We start from the raw sequence: 20165 nt of genomic DNA on the forward strand, positions 1-20165 counted from the left end.
GCACTATCACTGCGCTCGGCACAGGTTACTATTCCCAATCCTAGTCCACGTGGATGGTAAAGTATGAAAAAATTGATTACATGTCGACCTATTGTCCATGTCGACCTATTGTCCACGTCGACCTACTGCATGTCGACCATCAGAAACATAGAAAATAGGATTTTAATACCTTCCGGTAAATCCTTTTCTGCTAGTCTGGAGAGGATGCTGGGGACTCCAAAAGGACCATGGGGTATAGAAGGGATCCGCAGGAGACATGGGCACACTATAAGACTTTGACTGGGGGTGAACTGGCTCCTCCCTCTATGCCCCTCCTCCAGACCTCAGTTATAGGAACTGTGCCCAGGGGAGACGGACATTTAGAAGAAAAGGATTTTTGTTAAACTAAGGGTGAGACACATACCAGCTCACACCATACACACCGTACAACTGGAGTAGCAGGAATACCAGATAACAGTATGAACTAACAACAGCAACAAGCTGAATATAACTGATACACAAACCACGTGTAACCGAAAATAACAACCAACAATACAACTGCAAGTAACAGTCCGCACTGGGATGGGCGCCCAGCATCCTCTACGGACTAGGAGAGAAGGATTTACCGGTAGGTATTAAAATCCTATTTTCTCTTGCGTCCTAGAGGATGCTGGGGACTCCAAAAGGACCATGGGGTCTATACCAAAGCTCTAGACCGGGCGGGAGAGTGCGGACGACTCTGCAGCACCGATTGAGCAAACATGAGGTCCTCCTCAGCCAGGGTATCAAACTTGTAGAACTTAGCAAAAGTGTTTGAACCCGACCACGTAGCTGCTCGGCAAAGTTGAAGTGCCGAGACCCCTTGGGCAGCCGCCCAAGAAGAGCCCACCTTCCTGGTATAATGGTCCTTTACCGACTTCGGCAACGGCAGCCCAGCCGAAGAATGAGCATGCTGAATCGTATTACAAATCCAGCGTGCAATAGTCTGCTTGGAAGCAGGATTTCCAATCTTGTTGGAAGTATACAGGACAAATAGAGCCTCCGTTTTCCTAACAAGAGCCGTTCTGGCGACATAAATTGTCAAAGCTCTTATGACATCAAGAGAATTTGGCACCGCCACAGCATCCGTAGCCACAGGCACCAAAATAGGTTGATTTATGTGAAACGAAGAAACCACCTTCGGCAGAAATTGTTGACGAGTCCTCAATTCCGCTCTATCCACATGGAAAATCAAATATGGGCTCTTGTGAGACAAAGCCGCCAATTCTGACACCCGTCTGGCGGACGCTAAGGCCAAAAGCATGACCACTTTCCAAGTGAGAAACTTCAACTCAGCCTTTCGCAAAGGTTCAAACCAGCGAGACATAAGAAATTGTAACACCACTTCAAGATCCCACAGTGCCACAGGTGGCACAAATAGGGGATGGATATGCAGCACTCCCTTCACAAAAGTCTGAACCTCAGGAAGAGCGGCCAATTCTTTTTGAAAGAATATAGATAAAGCCGAAATCTGCACTTTAATGGAACCCAATTTCAGGCCTGCATCCACGCCTGCCTGCAAAAAATGGAGGAAACGACCCAGGTGAAACTCCTCCGCAGGAGCTTCTTTGGCTTCACACCACGACACATTTTCTCCAAATACTGTGATAATGCTTCGCCGTGACCTCCTTTCTAGCCTTAAGGAGAGTGGGAATTACTTCCCCGGGAATACCTTTACGAGCTAGGATTTGGCGTTCAACCTCCACGCCGTCAAACGCAGCTGAGGTAAGTCTTGAAATACGCATGGCCCCTGCAGTAACAGGTCCTCTTTGAGAGGAAGCGGCCAAGGATCTTCTATGAGCAATTCCTGAAGATCCGGACACTAGGCCCTCCGTGGCCAATCTGGAACGACGAGTACTGCCGGAACATTGTTCGTCTTATGATCCGCAACACTTTTGGAATGAGAGGAAGTGGAGGGAACACATACACCGACTGAAACACCCACGGAGTTACCAGGGCGTCCACCGCACTGGCTTGGGGGTCCCTTGACCTGGAACAATACTTCGGAAGCTTCTTGTTGAGGCGAGACACCATGTCTATTTGAGGAATTCCCCAACGCCTTGTCACTTCTGCAAATACGTCTTGATGAAGGGCCCACTCTCCTGGATGGAGATCATGTCTGCTGAGGAAGTCTGCTTCCCAGTTGTCTACGCCCGGAAGGAAGACTGCTGACAGAGCGCTCACGTGCTTTTCCGCCATTGCCGCTCTGCTCCTTGTTCCTCCCTGGCGGTTTACGTACGCCACCGCTGTTATGTTGTCCGACTGAATCAGGACAGGTAGACCTTGAAGAAGGTTTTTTTCGCTTGCAGAAGGCCGTTGTAAATGGCTCTTAACTCCAGAACATTTATGTGGAGACAAGATTCCCGGCTTGACCATTTTCCCTGGAAACTTCTTCCTTGTGTGACTGCACCCCAGCCTCGGAGACTTGCATCCGTGGTCAGCAGGACCCAATCCTGGATTCCGAACCTGCGTCCCTCTAGAACAGGGGTGGGGAACATCCAGCCCGCGGGCCGTATAAGGCCCGCGAAGCCGTTTGCTCCGGCCCACCCGCTTCTCAGTGAGACACGCCGCCGCTCAGTCCGGCGGCAGCGTGTCTCAGCTGTAAGAACAAGAAGGGCGCGGCTGTCGGGTGGGAGCGGCTGCGTGTAGGACTTGAAACCAGCCGCCGGTTCGTGAGCCAATCAGAGCTTGCGGACCGGCAGCCAATCAGGAGCCGCGGCTGCCGGTCCGCGAGCTCTGATTGGCTCGCGAACCGCCGGCCGGTTTCAAGTCCTACACGCCGCCGCCCAACATAGCCGCGCTCTCCTCCGTGTCCCGCCGAAAGGAGCGGTAAGCAGCATGGGGGGGGGGGGCATCTGTATACCTGGCACTGTGGGGGGCATCTGTATACCTGGCACTGTGAGGGGCATTTGTATACCTGGCACTGTGGGGGCATCTGTATACCTGGCACTGTGGGGGCATCTGTATACCTGGCACTGTGAGGGGCATCTGTATACCTGGCACTGTGAGGGGCATTTGTATACCTGGCACTGTGAGGGGCATTTGTATACCTGGCACTGTGAGGGGCATTTGTATACCTGGCACTGTGAGGGGCATTTGTATACCTGGCACTGTGGGGGCATTTGTATACCTGGCACTGTGGGGGCAATTGTGGATCTGTCACTGCACTATTGGGGGCATATGTGTATCACGTCCCATTTTAACTGGCCACACCCATTTTTTTGGCGCGCGCACACACAGTACCTCTAAGGGGCAGACCTACTGGGGGGCAGGGTAATTTTTTAAGTTGAGAATTTTTGTATGGCCCCCGAAGGATTTTATAAATATCCAAATGGCCCTCGGTAGAAAACAAAGGTTCCCCACCCCTGCTCTAGAAGGTGAGAACTTTGCAGCCACCACAGGAGAGAAATCCTGGCCCTGGAAGATAGACTTATTTTCCGGTGCATGTGTAGGTGAGACCCGGACCATTTGTCCAGCAGGTCCCACTGAAACACCCGGGCATGAAACCTGCCATACGGAATGGCTTCGTAAGCCGCCACCATCTTACCTAACACTCGAGTGCATTGATGAATCGACACACTTGGCGGTTTCAGAAACTCCTTGACCATGCAATGGATTTCCAGAGCTTTTTCCGTTGGAAGAAACACCTTCTGTAGTTCCGTGTCTAGGATCATGCCCAAGAAGGGCGATAGAGTTGTCGGGATCAACTGAGACTTTGGCAAATTTAGAATCCAACCATGATGTCGCAGAACCGTCAGGGAGAGATCCACATTTCTTAGCAACTGCTCTTTTGATCTCGCCTTTATCAGGAGATCATCCAAGTACGGGATAATTGTGACCCCTTGCTTGCGTAGGAGTACCATCATTTCCGCCATCACTTTGGTGAAGACCCTCGGGGCCGTGGAAAGCCCAAACGGCAACGCCTGAAATTGGTAATGACAATCCTGGACCGCAAATCTCAGGAAGGCCTGATGAGGAGGATAAATCGGGACATGTAAGTAAACATCTTTTATGTCGACTGACGCCATAAAATCCCCCCCTTCTAGGCTGGAGATCACAGCTCGAAGAGATTCCATCTTGAACTTGAAAGTTTTCAAGTACAGATTGAGGGATTTTAGGTTCAGGATCGGTCTGACCGAGCCGTCCGGCTTCGGCACGACAAAGAGGCTCGAATAGAACCCTTCCCCCCGTTGGGACGGGGGAACCGGGACAATGACCCTCTGTTGACACAGCTTTTGTATCGCAGCATTTACTACTTCCCTTTCTGGAATAGAAACTGGCAAGGCTGATATGAAAAAGTGGCGGGGGAGGCATCTCCTGAAACTCCAGTTTGTACCCCTGGGACACTATTTCCAAGACCCAAGGATCTAGGCCCAACTTAACCCAGACCCGGCTGAAGATTCGGAGACAGCCCCCACCCCCCACCCCCGGCACGGACTCCGGTAGGGGAGCCCCAGCGTCATACGGTGGACTTGGCAGAGGCAGGGGAGGACTTTTGGTCCTGGGCGCCCGACACAGCAGGCAACCTTTTTCCCCTCCCTCTACCTTTTGAAGCGGGGAAGGACGAACCCCTTCCTTTTTTGTATTTATTAGGCCGAAAGGACTGCATCTGCTGCTGGGGTGCCTTTTTCTGTTGTGTGGGAACATAAGGAAGAAAAGATGACTTACCCGCAGTAGCGGTAGACACCAGGTCAGCAAGGCCGTCACCAAACAAGACACTACCTTTAAAAGGGAGAGCTTCCATAGCTTTCTTGGAGTCGGCATCAGCATTCCATTGATGAATCCACAGCGCCCTCCTGGCCGAGACCGCCATGGCATTGGCTCTTGATCCCAAGAGGCCAATATCCCTCGCCACATCCTTTAGGTAATCTGCAGCGTCCTTGATATAACCAAGAGTCAAAAGAATGTTATCCCTATCAAGGGTATCCATGTCAGCTGCTAAATTATCAGCCCACTTAGCAATAGCACTACTCACCCACGCCGACGCCACGGCAGGCCTGAGGAGTGCACCCGTAGTAACATAAATGGCCTTTAATGTCGTTTCCTGCTTGCGATCCGCAGGATCCTTGAGGGCAGCAGTGTCCGGAGACGGAAGCGCCACCTTTTTGGACAGTCGGGACAGAGCCTTGTCCACATTGGGAGATGACTCCCACTTCTCCCTGTCGTCAGAGGGGAAAGGATATGCCATAAAAATTCTCTTGGGAATCTGCCACCTTTTGTCAAGCGACTCCCAAGCCTTTTCACAAAGAGCGTTCAGTTCATGAGGGGAGGGAGGGGGACTTCACCTCAGGCTTTTTCCCTTTAAATAAACAAACCCTTTTACCTGGAACAGCAGGTTCCTCAGAGATATGTAAGACATCTTTAATAGCCACAATCATGTACTGAATACTCTTTACCAATTTTGGATGTAAAGTGGCTTCACTAAAGTCGACACTGGAATCAGAGTCTGTGTCGGTATCTGTATCTGCCATCTGGGTAAAGGAACGTTTCTGTGACCCTGAGGGGGCCTGTACCTGAGACAAGGCGTCCTCCATGGATTTTCTCCACGTTTGTGTCTGAGAATCCGATTTATCCAGCCTCTTAGACAATAACGCCACATTTGCATTCAATGTACTCAACATATTCACCCAATCAGCAGTCGGCTGTGCCGACAGAGCCACTCCCAAATCCTTCTCTGCGCCCCCAGTAACTTCCTCCGGGGAGAAGCACTCAGCCTCAGACATGTCGACACACGGTACCGACACACACACACACTCACTGGCAAAAGGGGACAGACCCACAGGGAAGTCTGTAGAGAGAACACAGAGTGAGTATGCCAGCTCACATCCCAGCGCCCATATACTACTAAAAAAAATAAGAATTTACTTACCGATAATTCTATTTCTCGTAGTCCGTAGTGGATGCTGGGAACTCCGTAAGGACCATGGGGAATAGCGGCTCCGCAGGAGACTGGGCACAAAAGTAAAGCTTTAGGACTACCTGGTGTGCACTGGCTCCTCCCCCTATGACCCTCCTCCAAGCCTCAGTTAGGATACTGTGCCCGGACGAGCGTACACAATAAGGAAGGATCTTGAATCCCAGGTAAGACTCATACCAGCCACACCAATCACACCGTACAACCTGTGATCTGAACCCAGTTAACAGCATGATAACAGAGGAGCCTCTGAAAAGATGGCTCACAACAACAATAACCCGATTTTTGTAACAATAACTATGTACAAGTATTGCAGACAATCCGCACTTGGGATGGGCGCCCAGCATCCACTACGGACTACGAGAAATAGAATTATCGGTAAGTAAATTCTTATTTTCTCTGACGTCCTAGTGGATGCTGGGAACTCCGTAAGGACCATGGGGATTATACCAAAGCTCCCAAACGGGCGGGAGAGTGCGGATGACTCTGCAGCACCGAATGAGAGAACTCCAGGTCCTCCTCAGCCAGGGTATCAAATTTGTAGAATTTAGCAAACGTGTTTGCCCCTGACCAAGTAGCTGCTCGGCAAAGTTGTAAAGCCGAGACCCCTCGGGCAGCCGCCCAAGATGAGCCCACCTTCCTTGTGGAATGGGCTTTTACAGATTTTGGCTGTGGCAGGCCTGTCACAGAATGTGCAAGCTGAATTGTACTACAAATCCAACGAGCAATAGTCTGCTTAGAAGCAGGAGCACCCAGCTTGTTGGGTGCGTACAGGATAAACAGCGAGTCAGATTTTCTGACTCCAGCCGTCCTGGAAACATATATTTTCAGGGCCCTGACTACGTCCAGCAACTTGGAGTCCTCCAAGTCCCCAGTAGCCGCAGGTACCACAATAGGCTGGTTCAGGTGAAACGCTGAAATCACCTTAGGGAGAAATTGAGGACGAGTCCTCAATTCTGCCCTATCCGTATGAAATATTAGGTAAGGGCTTTTATAGGACAAAGCCGCCAATTCTGACACGCGCCTGGCTGAAGCCAGGGCCAACAGCATTACCACTTTCCATGTGAGATATTTTAAGTCCACAGTGATAAGGGGTTCGAACCAATGTGACTTTAGGAACCCCAAAACCACATTGAGATCCCAAGGTGCCACCGGAGGCACAAAAGGAGGCTGTATATGCAGTACCCCTTTGACAAACGTCTGAACTTCAGGAACTGAAGCCAGCTCTTTTTGGAAGAAAATCGACAGGGCCGAAATTTGAACCTTAATGGACCCTAATTTTAGGCCCATAGACAGTCCTGTTTGCAGGAAATGCAGGAAACGACCCAGTTGAAATTCCTCTGTAGGGGCCTTACTGGCCTCGCACCACGCAACATATTTACGCCAAATACGATGATAATGTTGTGCGGTTACTTCCTTCCTGGCCTTGATCAGGGTAGGGATAACTTCATCCGGAATGCCTTTTTCCTTCAGGATCCGGCGTTCAACCGCCATGCCGTCAAACGCAGCCGCGGTAAGTCTTGGAACAGCAGGGTCCCTGCTGGAGCAGGTCCCTTCTTAGAGGTAGAGGCCACGGGTCCTCTGTGAGCATCTCTTGAAGTTCCGGGTACCAAGTCCTTCTTGGCCAATCCGGAGCCACGAGTATAGTTCTTACTCCTCTCAGTCTTATAATTCTCAGTACCTTGGGTATGAGAGGCAGAGGAGGGAACACATACACTGACTGGTACACCCACGGTGTTACCAGAGCGTCCACCGCTATTGCCTGAGGGTCTCTTGACCTGGCGCAATACCTGTCTAGTTTTTTGTTGAGACGGGACGCCATCATGTCCACCTTTGGTTTTTCCCAACGGTTTACAATCATGTGGAAGACTTCTGGATGAAGTCCCCACTCTCCCGGGTGGAGGTCGTGTCTGCTGAGGAAGTCTGCTTCCCAGTTGTCCACTCCCGGAATGAACACTGCTGACAGTGCTATCACATGATTTTCCGCCCAGCGAAGAATCCTTGCAGCTTCTGCCATTGCCCTCCTGCTTCTCGTGCCGCCCTGTCTGTTTACGTGGGCGACTGCCGTGATGTTGTCCGACTGGATCAACACCGGCTGACCCTGAAGCAGAGGTCTTGCTTGGCTTAGAGCATTGTAAATGGCCCTTAGTTCCAGGATATTTATGTGAAGTGACGTTTCCAGGCTTGACCACAAGCCCTGGAAATTTCTTCCCTGTGTGACTGCTCCCCAGCCTCTCAGGCTGGCATCCGTGGTCACCAGGATCCAGTCCTGAATGCCGAATCTGCGGCCCTCTAGAAGATGAGCACTCTGCAACCACCACAGGAGAGACACTCTTGTCCTTGGGGACAGGGTTATCCGCTGATGCATGTGAAGATGCGATCCGGACCATTTGTCCAGCAGATCCCACTGAAATGTTCTTGCGTGGAATCTGCCGAATGGAATCGGTTCGTAGGAAGCCACCATTTTTCCCAGGACCCTTGTGCATTGATGCACTGAGACCCGGTCTGGTTTCAGGAGGTTTCTGACTAACTCGGATAACTCCCTGGCTTTTTCTTCCGGAAGAAACACCTTTTTCTGGACTGTGTCCAGAATCATCCCTAGGAACAGCAGACGTGTCGTCGGAATCAGCTGTGATTTTGGGATATTTAGAATCCACCCGTGCTGTCGTAACACTACTTGAGATAGTGCTACTCCGACTACTAACCGTTCCTTGGATCTTGCCCTTATCAGGAGATCGTCCAAGTAAGGGATAATTAAGACGCCTTCTCTTCGAAGAAGTATCATCATTTCGGCCATTACCTTGGTAAAGACCCGGGGTGCCGTGGACAATCCAAACGGCAGCGTCTGAAACTGATAGTGACAGTTCTGTACCACAAACCTGAGGTACCCTTGGTGAGAAGGGTAAATTGGGACATGGAGGTAAGCATCCTTGATGTCCAGAGACACCATATAGTCCCCTTCTTCCAGGTTCGCGATCACTGCTCTGAGTGACTCCATCTTGAACTTGAACCTTTGTATGTAAGTGTTCAAAGATTTCAGATTTAAAATAGGTCTCACCGAGCCGTCCGGCTTCGGTACCACAAACAGCGTTGAATAATACCCCTTGCCCTGTTGCAGGAAGGGTACCTTGATTATCACCTGCTGAGAATACAGCTTGTGAATGGCCTCCAATACCGCCTCCCTGTCGGAGGGAGACGTCGGTAAAACAGACTTTAGGAACCGGCGAGGGGGAGGTGTCTCGAATTCCAATTTGTACCCCTGAGATACCACCTGAAGGACTCAGGGGTCTACCTGCGAGTGAGCCCACTGCGCGCTGAAATTCTTGAGACGTGCCCCCACCGTGCCTAAGTCCGCTTGTAAAGCCCCAGCGTCATGCTGAGGACTTGGCAGAAGCGGGAGAGGGCTTCTGTTCTTGGGGATTGGCTGTCTGTTGCAGCCTTTTTCCCCTTCCTCTGCCCCGGGGCAGAAATGAGGAGCCTTTCGCTCACTTGCCCTTATGGGGACGAAAGGACTGCGCCTGATAATACGGCGTCTTCTTATGTTGAGAGGCGACCTGGGTAAAAATGTGGATTTCCCAGCTGTTGCCGTGGCCACCAGATCTGACAGACCTACCCCAAATAACTCCTCCCCTTTATAAGGCAATACTTCCATATGCCGTTTGGAATCCGCATCACCTGACCACTGTCGCGTCCATAACCCTCTTCTGGCAGAAATGGACAGCGCACTTACTCTTGATGCCAGTCGGCAAATATCCCGCTGTGCATCACGCATATATAGAAATGCATCTTTTAAATGCTCTATAGTCGGTAATATACTGTCCCTGTCTAGGGTATCAATATTGTCAGTCAGGGAATCCGACCAAGCCAAACCAGCACTGCACATCCAGGCTGAGGCGATTGCCGGTCGCAGTATAACACCAGTATGTGTGTAAATACATTTTAGGATACCTTCCTGCTTTCTATCAGCAGGATCCTTAAGGGCGGCCGTCTCAGGAGAGGGTAGAGCCACCTGTTTTGATAAGCGTGTGAGTGCTTTATCCACCCTAGGGGGTGTTTCCCAACGCGCCCTAATCTCTGGCGGGAAAGGATATAATGCCAATAATTTTTTAGGAATTATCAGTTTTTTATCGGGGGAAACCCACGCTTCATCACACACCTCATTTAATTCCTCAGATTCAGGAAAAACTACAGGTAGTTTTTTCTCACCGAACATAATACCCTTTTTAGTGGTACTCGTATTATCAGAAATATGTAAAACATTTTTCATTGCCTCAATCATGTAACGTGTGGCCCTACTGGAAGTCACGTTTGTCTCTTCCCCGTCGACACTGGAGTCAGTATCCGTGTCGACGTCTGTATCTACCATCTGAGGTAACGGGCGTTTTAGAGCCCCTGATGGCTTTTGAGACGCCTGGACAGGCACAAGCTGAGTAGCCGGCTGTCTTATGTCGTCAACTGTTTTTTGCAAAGAGCTGACACTGTCACGTAATTCCTTCCATAAGATCATCCACTCAGGTGTCGACTCCCTAGGGGGTGACATCTCTATTATAGGCAATTGCCCCGCCTCCACATCATTTTCCTCCTCATACATGTCGACACAACGTACCGACACACAGCACACACACAGGGAATGCTCTGACAGAGGACAGGACCCCACTAGCCCTTTGGGGAGACAGAGGGAGAGTATGCCAGCACACACCAGAGCGCTATATATATACAGGGATAACCTTAAATAAGTGTTTTTCCCCCTTATAGCTGCTATTTGTAATTATTACGCCAATTAGTGCCCCCCTCTCTTTTTTACCCTGTTTCTGTAGTGCAGGACTGCAGGGGAGAGTCAGGGAGACATCCCTTCAGCGGAGCTGTGAGGGAAAATGGCGCCTGTGTGCTGAGGAGATAGGCTCCGCCCCCTTATCGGCGGCCTTTTCTCCCGCTTTTATGTGGAATCTGGCAGGGGTTAAAATTCATCCATATAGCCCTGGGGGCTATATGTGATGTATTTTCGCCAGCCAAGGTGTTTCTATTGCTGCTCAGGGCGCCCCCCCCTAGCGCCCTGCACCCTCAGTGACCGGAGTGTGAAGTGTGCTGAGGAGCAATGGCGCACAGCTGCAGTGCTGTGCGCTACCTTGGTGAAGACAGGATGTCTTCTGCCGCCGATTTTCCGGACCTCTTCTTGCTTCTGGCTCTGTAAGGGGGCCGGCGGCGCGGCTCTGGGACCGGACTCCGAGGCTGGGCCTGTGTTCGGTCCCTCTGGAGCTAATGGTGTCCAGTAGCCTAAGAAGCCCAATCCACTCTGCACGCAGGTGAGTTCGCTTCTTCTCCCCTTAGTCCCTCGATGCAGTGAGCCTGTTGCCAGCAGGTCTCACTGAAAATAAAAAACCTAAAACTAAACTTTCACTAAGAGCTCAGGAGAGCCCCTAGTGTGCACCCTTCTCGGTCGGGCACAAAAATCTAACTGAGGCTTGGAGGAGGGTCATAAAGGGAGGAGCCAGTGCACACCAGGTAGTCCTAAAGCTTTACTTTTGTGCCCAGTCTCCTGCGGAGCCGCTATTCCCCATGGTCCTTACGGAGTTCCCAGCATCCACTAGGACGTCAGAGAAATATTATATGATATCTGCGCTGTATTATATAGCACCAATTTACTGTGCCCCCCCCCGTTTTGCTCCCAGTACTTGTAAGGAGAGTGGAGGTCCAGGCCAGTGTCTCTGCATGCACTGTGAAGAGAGAAAATGGCGCTGGTAAGCTGCTCCGGGAACAAGCAGCTAGGCGCACCAAGTGATCGAACCCTCTGGAGCTAATGGTGTCCAGTAGCCTAAGAAGCAGAGCCCTTAACTCAGCAGAAGTAGGTCTGACTTCTCTCCCCTCAGCCCCACGATGCAGGGAGCCTGTAGCCAGCAGGTCTCTCTGAAAATAAAAAACCTAACAAAGTCTTTTCCAGAGAAACTCAGTAGAGCTCCCCTAGTGTGTGTCCAGTCTCTCCTGGGAACAGAATCTAACTGAGGTCTGGAGGAGGGACATAGAGGGAGGAGCCAGTTCACACCCAGTAAAAGTCTTATAGTGTGCCCATGTCTCATGCGGATCCCATCTATACCCCATGGTCCTTTTGGAGTCCCCAGCATCCTCTAGGACGTAAGAGAAACATAGAATTTGACGGCAGATGAGAACCACTTGGCCCATCTAGTCTGCCCCTTTTTTATCCTTTAGGTAATCTCAACCCTTTTTGAGCCTTAATTCTTTGTAAGGATATTCATATGCCTATCCCAAGCATGTTTAAATTGCTCTACCGCCTTAGCCTCTACCACCTCTGATGGGAGGCTATTCCACTTGTCCACTACCCTTTCTGTGAAGTAAGTTTTCCTTAAATTTTCTCTGAACCTCCCCCCCTCCAGTCTCAGTGTATGTCCTCGAGTTCTAATACTCTCTTCCTTTGAAGAATGTTTCCCTCTTGAACATTGTTAAAACCCTTGATATATTTGAAAGTTTCTATCATGTCCCCCCTTTCCCTTCTCTCCTCCAAACGATACATGTTAGGATCTTTTAGCCTTTCAGAGTAAGTTTTGTGATGTAGGCCATGCACTATTTTAGTTGTCCTTCTTTGTACACTCTCTAATGTATTTATATCCTTCTGGAGATATGGGGGGTCATTCAGAGTTGTACGCTCGTTGCCGATTTTCGCAATGGAGCGATTCATGCGAAAATGTGCATGCGCATGGTACGCAGTGCGCATGCGCTAAGTATTTTAGCTCAAAACTTAGTAGATTTACTCACGGCAGAACAAAGAATTTTCATCGTTGAAGTGATCGGAGTGTGATTGACAGGAAGTGGGTGTTTCTGGGCGGAAACTGGCCGTTTTCTGGGAGTGTGCGGAAAAACGCAGGCGTGACAGGATGAAATGCGGGAGTGTCTGGAGAAACGGGGGAGTGGCTGTCCAAACGCAGGGCGTGTTTGTGACGTCAAACCAGGAACGAAACGGCCTAAGCTGATCACAGTGTAGGAGTAAGTCTCGAGCTACTCAGAAACTGGTAAGAATGTTCTATTCGCAATTCTGCTAATCTTTCGTTCGCAATTCTGCTAAGCGAAGATACACTCCCAGAGGGCGGCGGCCTAGCGTTTGCAATGCTGCTAAAAGCAGCTAGCGAGCGAACTCGGAATCACCCCCATGGTCTCCAGAACTGGACACAGTATTCAAGATGGGGCCGCACCAATGACCTATACATTGGCATTAAAATTACTTCTTTTTTCCTGCTACTGATTCCTCTCCCTATGCAACCAAGCATCTGACTTGCCTTTCTCATTGCTTTGTTGCATTGCTTTCCTGCCTTTAAGTCACTTGAAATAGTGACTCCTAAATCCCTTTCCTCCTCAGTAGTTTCCATTATAGTACCCTTGATACTATATTTAGCCTTTGGGTTTTTGAGACCCAAGTGCATGATTTTGCATTTTTTAGCATTAAACTGTAGTTGCCACGTTCTTGACCATTTCTCAAGCCTAGCTAGGTCATCGATCATTTGTTTTACCCCTCCTGGTGTGTCTACCCTGTTGCAAATCTATGTATCATCTGCAAAAAGGCATACTTTCCCTTTAATACCATTTGCAATGTCACCAACAAAGATATTAAAGAGAACTGGTCCGAGTACAGATCCCTGGGGTACTCCACTGGTAACATTTCCTTCCAAAGATTGCACTCCATGTACTACAACTGTCTGTTTCCTATCCTGCAACAAGGTTCTTATCAATTTAACTGTTTTGAAATCCACCCCCACGCTTTCAAGTTTATTTAGCAGTCTGCGATGTGTGCCTTACTAAAGTCTAGATATGCTACATCTACAGCTCCCCCTTGATCTATTATTTTCGTCACAGAGTCAAAAAAGTCAATAAGATTTGTTTGGCATGATCTCCCACCAGTAAATCCATGCTGTTTTGGATCCTGTAAATTGTTTGATTTAAGATATTCCACTACCTCTTTCCTTTAAATAGTTTTTCCATTACTTTCCCTACTACTGATGTAAGGCTTACTGGTCTGTAGTTACTTGCTTCTTCCTTGCTTCCACTTTTGTACAGTGGAACTACATTTGCTCTTTTCCAGTCCTCTGGAATGGCACCTGTATTTAGTGACTGGTTAAATAATTCTGTTAATGGTGCCACCAGCACATCTTTTAGCTCTTTCAGTATTAGTGGTCGACCTTGAGCCCAGACACCGTGCCAGATGCAGCAAAGCAGCCACAGAACATAACGGGGCCTCCTTCATGTGTTCACAGTAGGTTGGGTGGTGTCATTCGCTTTTACAGCTTCATTTTTTTCTTCTGTGAAGAGCTAATGTGACCTAACTCATCTGCCCAAAGGACATTCTTCCAGAAGCATTGTGTACACAGAGTGGAGTCCTCCTGGGTCTTCTACCAACGGAGCCTGCTGTTACTCTACAGCAGGCATGTCCAAACTGCGGCCCTCCAGCTGTTGTGAAACTACATATCCCAGCATGCCCTGACACAGTTTTGCTGTCAGAGAATGCTAAAGCTGTGTCAGGGCATTCTGGGATGTGTAGTTTCTCAACAGCTGGAGGGCTGCAGTTTGGATATGCCTGCTCTACAGCGTTGGATGGTGCCATCAGACTTTGATGTCCGTTGTGCTTGTATCTCTTTGGTAGTTTTTCTCGGCTCCTTTTCTAGGACTCTCAGGGTCAGATTTACTGAAACATCCAAAAATGAATAGTGGAGGTATTGTCCATAGCAACCAATTAGTTTCAAGCTATCGTTTCTCTACTGCATTCTAGAAAATGAAAGACAAAGTATGATTTGTTGCTACGGGCAACACTACCACTTGTTTGTTGTAGAAGCTTGAGTAAAACTACCCCTCAATATCCTTCTGTTAAATCCGGTGTTAATTTTCCTCTCGTGGCCGTATCCAGGCAGGCTATCAGTACCATATACTTTCATTTTCTTAATAATATTTTTAACTGTAGTCACAGGAACATAAAGCTGCTTAAAGATAATGTTAAATCCTTTACCTCTAACATGCCTGTCTATAAGTTTCTTTTGGATCTCCTCAAACAACTCTCTCCTTTGTCGTCTCTTGTTCATGTTCAGTGTGGTGCACACAGTGATACCAAACAGCAAAGTGATTATTTTTCTGCAATAATTAATCTCTTTTCACAGCTTCTTTGCTTTATTCTATGACATAGCAAATGCATACAGGTAAACATGAGGCGATAGCTTTGAATGTCATCACTTTTCTGGAGGAATGAAACATTGTTTTACTGAGCTGTAAGGGTCCCAACAAATGTGTCCACGACTCTACATATGAAATATACAAACGAAATGGGGTTTGTGAAGTGTGAAAAGTTTGTATGATACCTACTGTATCGCCTACATACCGTGCGTGTCAGCTTTTGCCGCCCAATATATATCGTGCCAGCTTCTGCCCCCCCCCCCATTACCTCACACATATCACTGCCAGCCTCTGCCCCAGACCCATCACAGTCACTGCCAGCTTCTGCCGCCCGCATACCTCACACACACACAGTCACTGCCAGCTTCTGAACCCCCCCATACCTCACACACACCGTCACTGCCAGCTTCTGCTCCCCTCCTATACCTCACATATATCGTCACTGCCAGCTTCTGAACCCCCCCATACCTCACACACACCGTCACTGCCAGCTTCTGCTCCCCTCCTATACCTCACACATACCTTCACTGCCAGCTTCTACTCCCCCCATACCTCACACGTCCCATCACTGCCAGCTTCTGCTTCTCTCCTATACCGTCATAGCCAGCTTCTGCTTTCCTCCTATACCTCACACATACAGTCACTGCCAGCTTCTGCTTTCCTCCTATACCTCACACATACCGTCACTGCCAGCTTCTGCTCCCCTCCTATACCTCACACATACCGTCACTGCCAGGTTCTGCTTTCCTCCTATACCTCACACATACCATCACTGCCAGCTTCTGCTTCTCTCCTATACCTCACACATACCGTCACTGTCAGTTTCTACTCCCCCCATACCTCACACGTCCCATCACTACCAGCTTCTGCTTCTCTCCTATACCTCACACATACCGTCACTGCAAGCTTCTGCTTCTCTCCTATACCTCACACATACAGTCACTGTCAGTTTCTACTCCCCCCATACCTCACACGTCCCATCACTGCCAGCTTCTGCTTCTCTCCTATACCTCACATATACCGTCATAGCCAGCTTCTGCTTCTCTCCTATACCTCACATATACCGTCACTGCCAGCTTCTACTTCTCTCCTATACCTCACATATACCGTCATAGCCAGCTTCTACTTCTCTCCTATACCTCACACATACCTTCACTGCAAGCTTCTGCTTCTCTCCTATACCTCACACATACAGTCACTGCCAGCTTCTGCTCCCCTCCTATACCTCACACATACCTTCACTGCCAGCTTCTGCTCCCCTCCTATACCTCACATACCTTCACTGCCAGCTTCTGCTTCTCTCCTATACCTCACACATACAGTCACTGCCAGCTTCTGCTCCCCTCCTATACCTCACACATACCTTCACTGCCAGCTTCTGCTCCCCTCCTATACCTCACATATACCGTCATAGCCAGCTTCTGCTTCTCTCCTATACCGCACACATACAGTCACTGCCAGCTTCTACTTCTCTCCTATACCTCACACATACCATCACTGCCAGCTTCTGCTTTCCTCCTATACCTCATACATACAGTCACTGCCAGCTTCTGCTTCTCTCCTATAACTTACACATACCGTCACAGCCAGCTTCTGCTCCCCTCCTATACCTCACATATACCGTCATAGCCAGCTTCTGCTCCCCTCCTATACCTCACACATACCGTCACTGCCAGCTTCTGCTTTCCTCCTATACCTCACACATACAGTCACTGCCAGCTTCTGCTTCTCTCCTATAACTCACACATACAGTCACTGCCAGCTTCTGCTCCCCTCCTATACCTCACACAAACAGTCACAGACAGCTTTTGCTTCTCTCCTATACCTCACACATACCGTCACTGCCAGCTTCTGCTTCTCTCCTATACCTCACACATACCGTCACTACCAGCTTCTGCTCCACTCCTATACCTCACACATACCTTCACTGCCAGCTTCTGCTCCACTCCTATACCTCACACATACAGTCACTGCCAGCTTCTGCTTCTCTCCTATACCTCACACATACAGTCACTGCCAGCTTCTGCTTACCTCCAATACCTCACACATACCGTCACTACCAGCTTCTGCTTCCCTCCTATACCTCACACATACAGTCACTGCCAGCTTCTGCTCCCCTCCTATACCTCACACATACCGTCACTGCCAGCTTCTGCTTCTCTCCTATACCTCACACATACCTTCACTGCCAGCTTCTACTCCCACCATACCTCACACGTCCCATCACTGCCAGCTTCTGCTTCCCTCCTATACCTCACACATACCGTCACTGCCAGCTTCTACTTCTCTCCTATACCTCACACATACCGTCACTGCCAGCTTCTGCTTCTCTCCGATACCTCACACATACCGTCACTGTCAGCTTCTGCACCCCCCCATACCTGACACACACCGTCACTGCCAGCTTTTACTACCCCACATACCGTCACTGCCAGCTTCTACTTCCCCCATAACTCACACATAACGTCACCTGCTTCTGCACCCCCCATACCTCACACATACCGTCACTTCCAGCTTCTACTCCTCCACATACCGTCACTGTCAGCTTCTACTCCCCCCATACCTCACACATACCGTCACTGCCAGCTTCTGCACCCCCCATACCCCACACATCACTACTAGCTTCTACTCCCCCCATACCGTCACTACAAGCTTCTGTACCCCGCATATCTTACACATACCGTCACTACCAGCTTCTACTCTCCCCATACCTCACATATACCATCACTACCAGCTTCTACTCCCCCCATACCGTCACTACCAGCTTCTGTACCACTCAAACCTCACACATACCGTCACTACCAGCTTCTGTACCCCGCATATCTCACACATAGTCACTGCCAGCTTCTACTCCCCCCATACCTCACACATACCGTCACTGCCAGCTTCTGCACCCCCCCATACCACACACATACCGTCACTACCAGCTTCTACTTCCCAACATACTGTCACTGCCAGCTTCTACTCCCGCCATACCGTCACTGCCAACTTCTGCTTCTCTCCTATACCCCGCATATCTCACACATACTGTCACTACCAGCTTCTACTCCCCCCAAACCTCACACATACCGTCACTACCAGCTTCTGCACCCCTCATACCTCACACATACCGTCACCTGCTTCTGCACCCCCCATACCTCACACATACCATCACTAACAGCTTCTGCACCCCACATACCTCACACATACCGTCACCTGCTTCTGCACCGCTCATACCTCACACATACTGTCACCTGCTTCTGCACCCCTCATACCTCACACATACTGTCACCTGCTTCTGCTCACACTTCATCCCCCCACACAGAAACTGAGGAATACTCTTTCTTACAATAACAAAGTAAACTGAGTCAACAGACACGGAAGCCTGTGCTGAACACTATAAAACAAGATGAGAACAATGTAAGACTGAGCATTAAAACCACAAAAGCAGCGATTAGATGGAAGATCCCCATAATCCTTTTCCTTTCATGGCGTACTTACTGCACATATTTGCAGGAACACCGACAGCTCGCTGTCTGTATACACAGCGCTGTACTGTCACTTCTCTAGTCACACTGCTGTAGCTCCCCCCCACATCCCCTTCCCCAGCTGGGATGCTGGAAATAACAGAGCGTCAGTGGGCCCCGGCAGATGGCAGCGAGGCCGGATGATCGCAGCCGGGGATTAATCAGAGTCATGAAATATTCACTTTGTGATGATAAAGTGCTGAGTGATGGGGGGATAGTGGGAGAATCATTGCAGCGCTGTTTGCTCTGCTCTTATGTAACCTTTGCTCAGATAAGCGGTTCCGCTGCTGCACGGTGATAGCACGGCAGTAACACTCAGCGACAGATCATTACACAGCTATGATTACTGCAACTTACACAACAGTGTCCTGAGCCAGGCACAAACGCCGGGCAGACCAGCACCTTGGACAGCGCACAATTCCACTGTCTATAACGCTATATACTCCGTCTGGCGCTCTTACATCTGCAGGTAATGCTGGTAGGACACACACTGCCCCGGCTGATGTGTGTGTTACTGCATCCATATCAATACGCGCTCTGCAAACTAATGGGGCGCACACACCAGACAGAAATCGGGGCAATTCCCCGTTCTACCAACACAGGGTGGGGGGGACTGGAGAAATCCATTTTGTTTAATTTCCCCAACTTATCAATTCCGACCAATAAATCAATCAGGATTGTCAATTTTGGAAATTTTATCGATGGCCACCGATTGGCGAATCTGATTGGCGCATGTATACGGCCATTATAACTTAGGAAACCCGTTGCAGTTTATAAACTTTGTCTTTATTAATAATGGAGTTAGGCCAGCGGCAGACATTTTTGTGAAGACCAAAAAACGCACAGACATCTAAGTCAACAATTCCGCCACTATGGTTTCTGCATCGGCAACAAATCTGATTGCGACAGTGGATGACGGAGCGGGAGGTAGGCGGAGAGAAGTGGCATGGCGGATATATACAGATATGGCCTACAGACTAGGCGGCTTTATCTCTTACCTGTGTGGTCTGTATGACAGTCAAGTCATTGATTTTGGAGAAGCCAGCCCCCATCGCGGCGCGTAACCCAGCTGTACCAAAGGACATCCGGCAGCAGAGCCTGTCCCGCAGCTCCTTGTTCTTCCCATCCTGGAGCAGGGCCTCAATCTGCGCTCTGGTTTTCGGGTTCTGTCAGGAGAGGGACAATGCACGATTACAGGTGTCTGCTGGGAGGGAGGTGGGGATCACAGCGGGTTATCATTAGAATTATTATTCCCATGGCGCCTACAGAAGACGTATCGTTTTATTATGAAAATAAAAATCAGAGGCGTATATCTAGCTGTAAAGTCAGCAGCGTGTATATCTCTTCCAGTGTTATCCGCCATCACAGAGCAGACACAAGATCAGCAGCTTTCACCTGTATCCTGTGATCACGGCCACATAACAGGACGGAGGTGCTTACTGCCAAAGGGTGTAGGACTAAGATAACCTGTGATCTGCAAGGTGACGGAAGGTAACCCATCCACCCGGAGTGCCGGAAGGAGAACAGAAGGTTAGGAGGACAAAGAGCGGCCGGCTAATCTC

At 49.5% G+C, this 20165-nt stretch overlaps 1 protein-coding gene across 1 annotated transcript in view; it reads right to left on the reverse strand.

The window, feature by feature from the left end:
* PGM2L1 (phosphoglucomutase 2 like 1) overlaps positions 1 to 20165 on the reverse strand; it is a 101733-nt gene that overhangs the window by 62960 nt on the left and 18608 nt on the right. Inside the window, exon 2 of the mRNA XM_063950921.1 lies at positions 19602 to 19769. Within this exon, the coding sequence (XP_063806991.1) occupies positions 19602 to 19769 (168 nt within the window). The remainder of the gene's footprint in view (positions 1 to 19601; positions 19770 to 20165) is intronic.

The sequence above is a fragment of the Pseudophryne corroboree genome, chromosome 2, assembly GCF_028390025.1.
Source record: "Pseudophryne corroboree isolate aPseCor3 chromosome 2, aPseCor3.hap2, whole genome shotgun sequence".
NCBI classification, from domain to species: Eukaryota; Metazoa; Chordata; class Amphibia; order Anura; family Myobatrachidae; genus Pseudophryne; species Pseudophryne corroboree.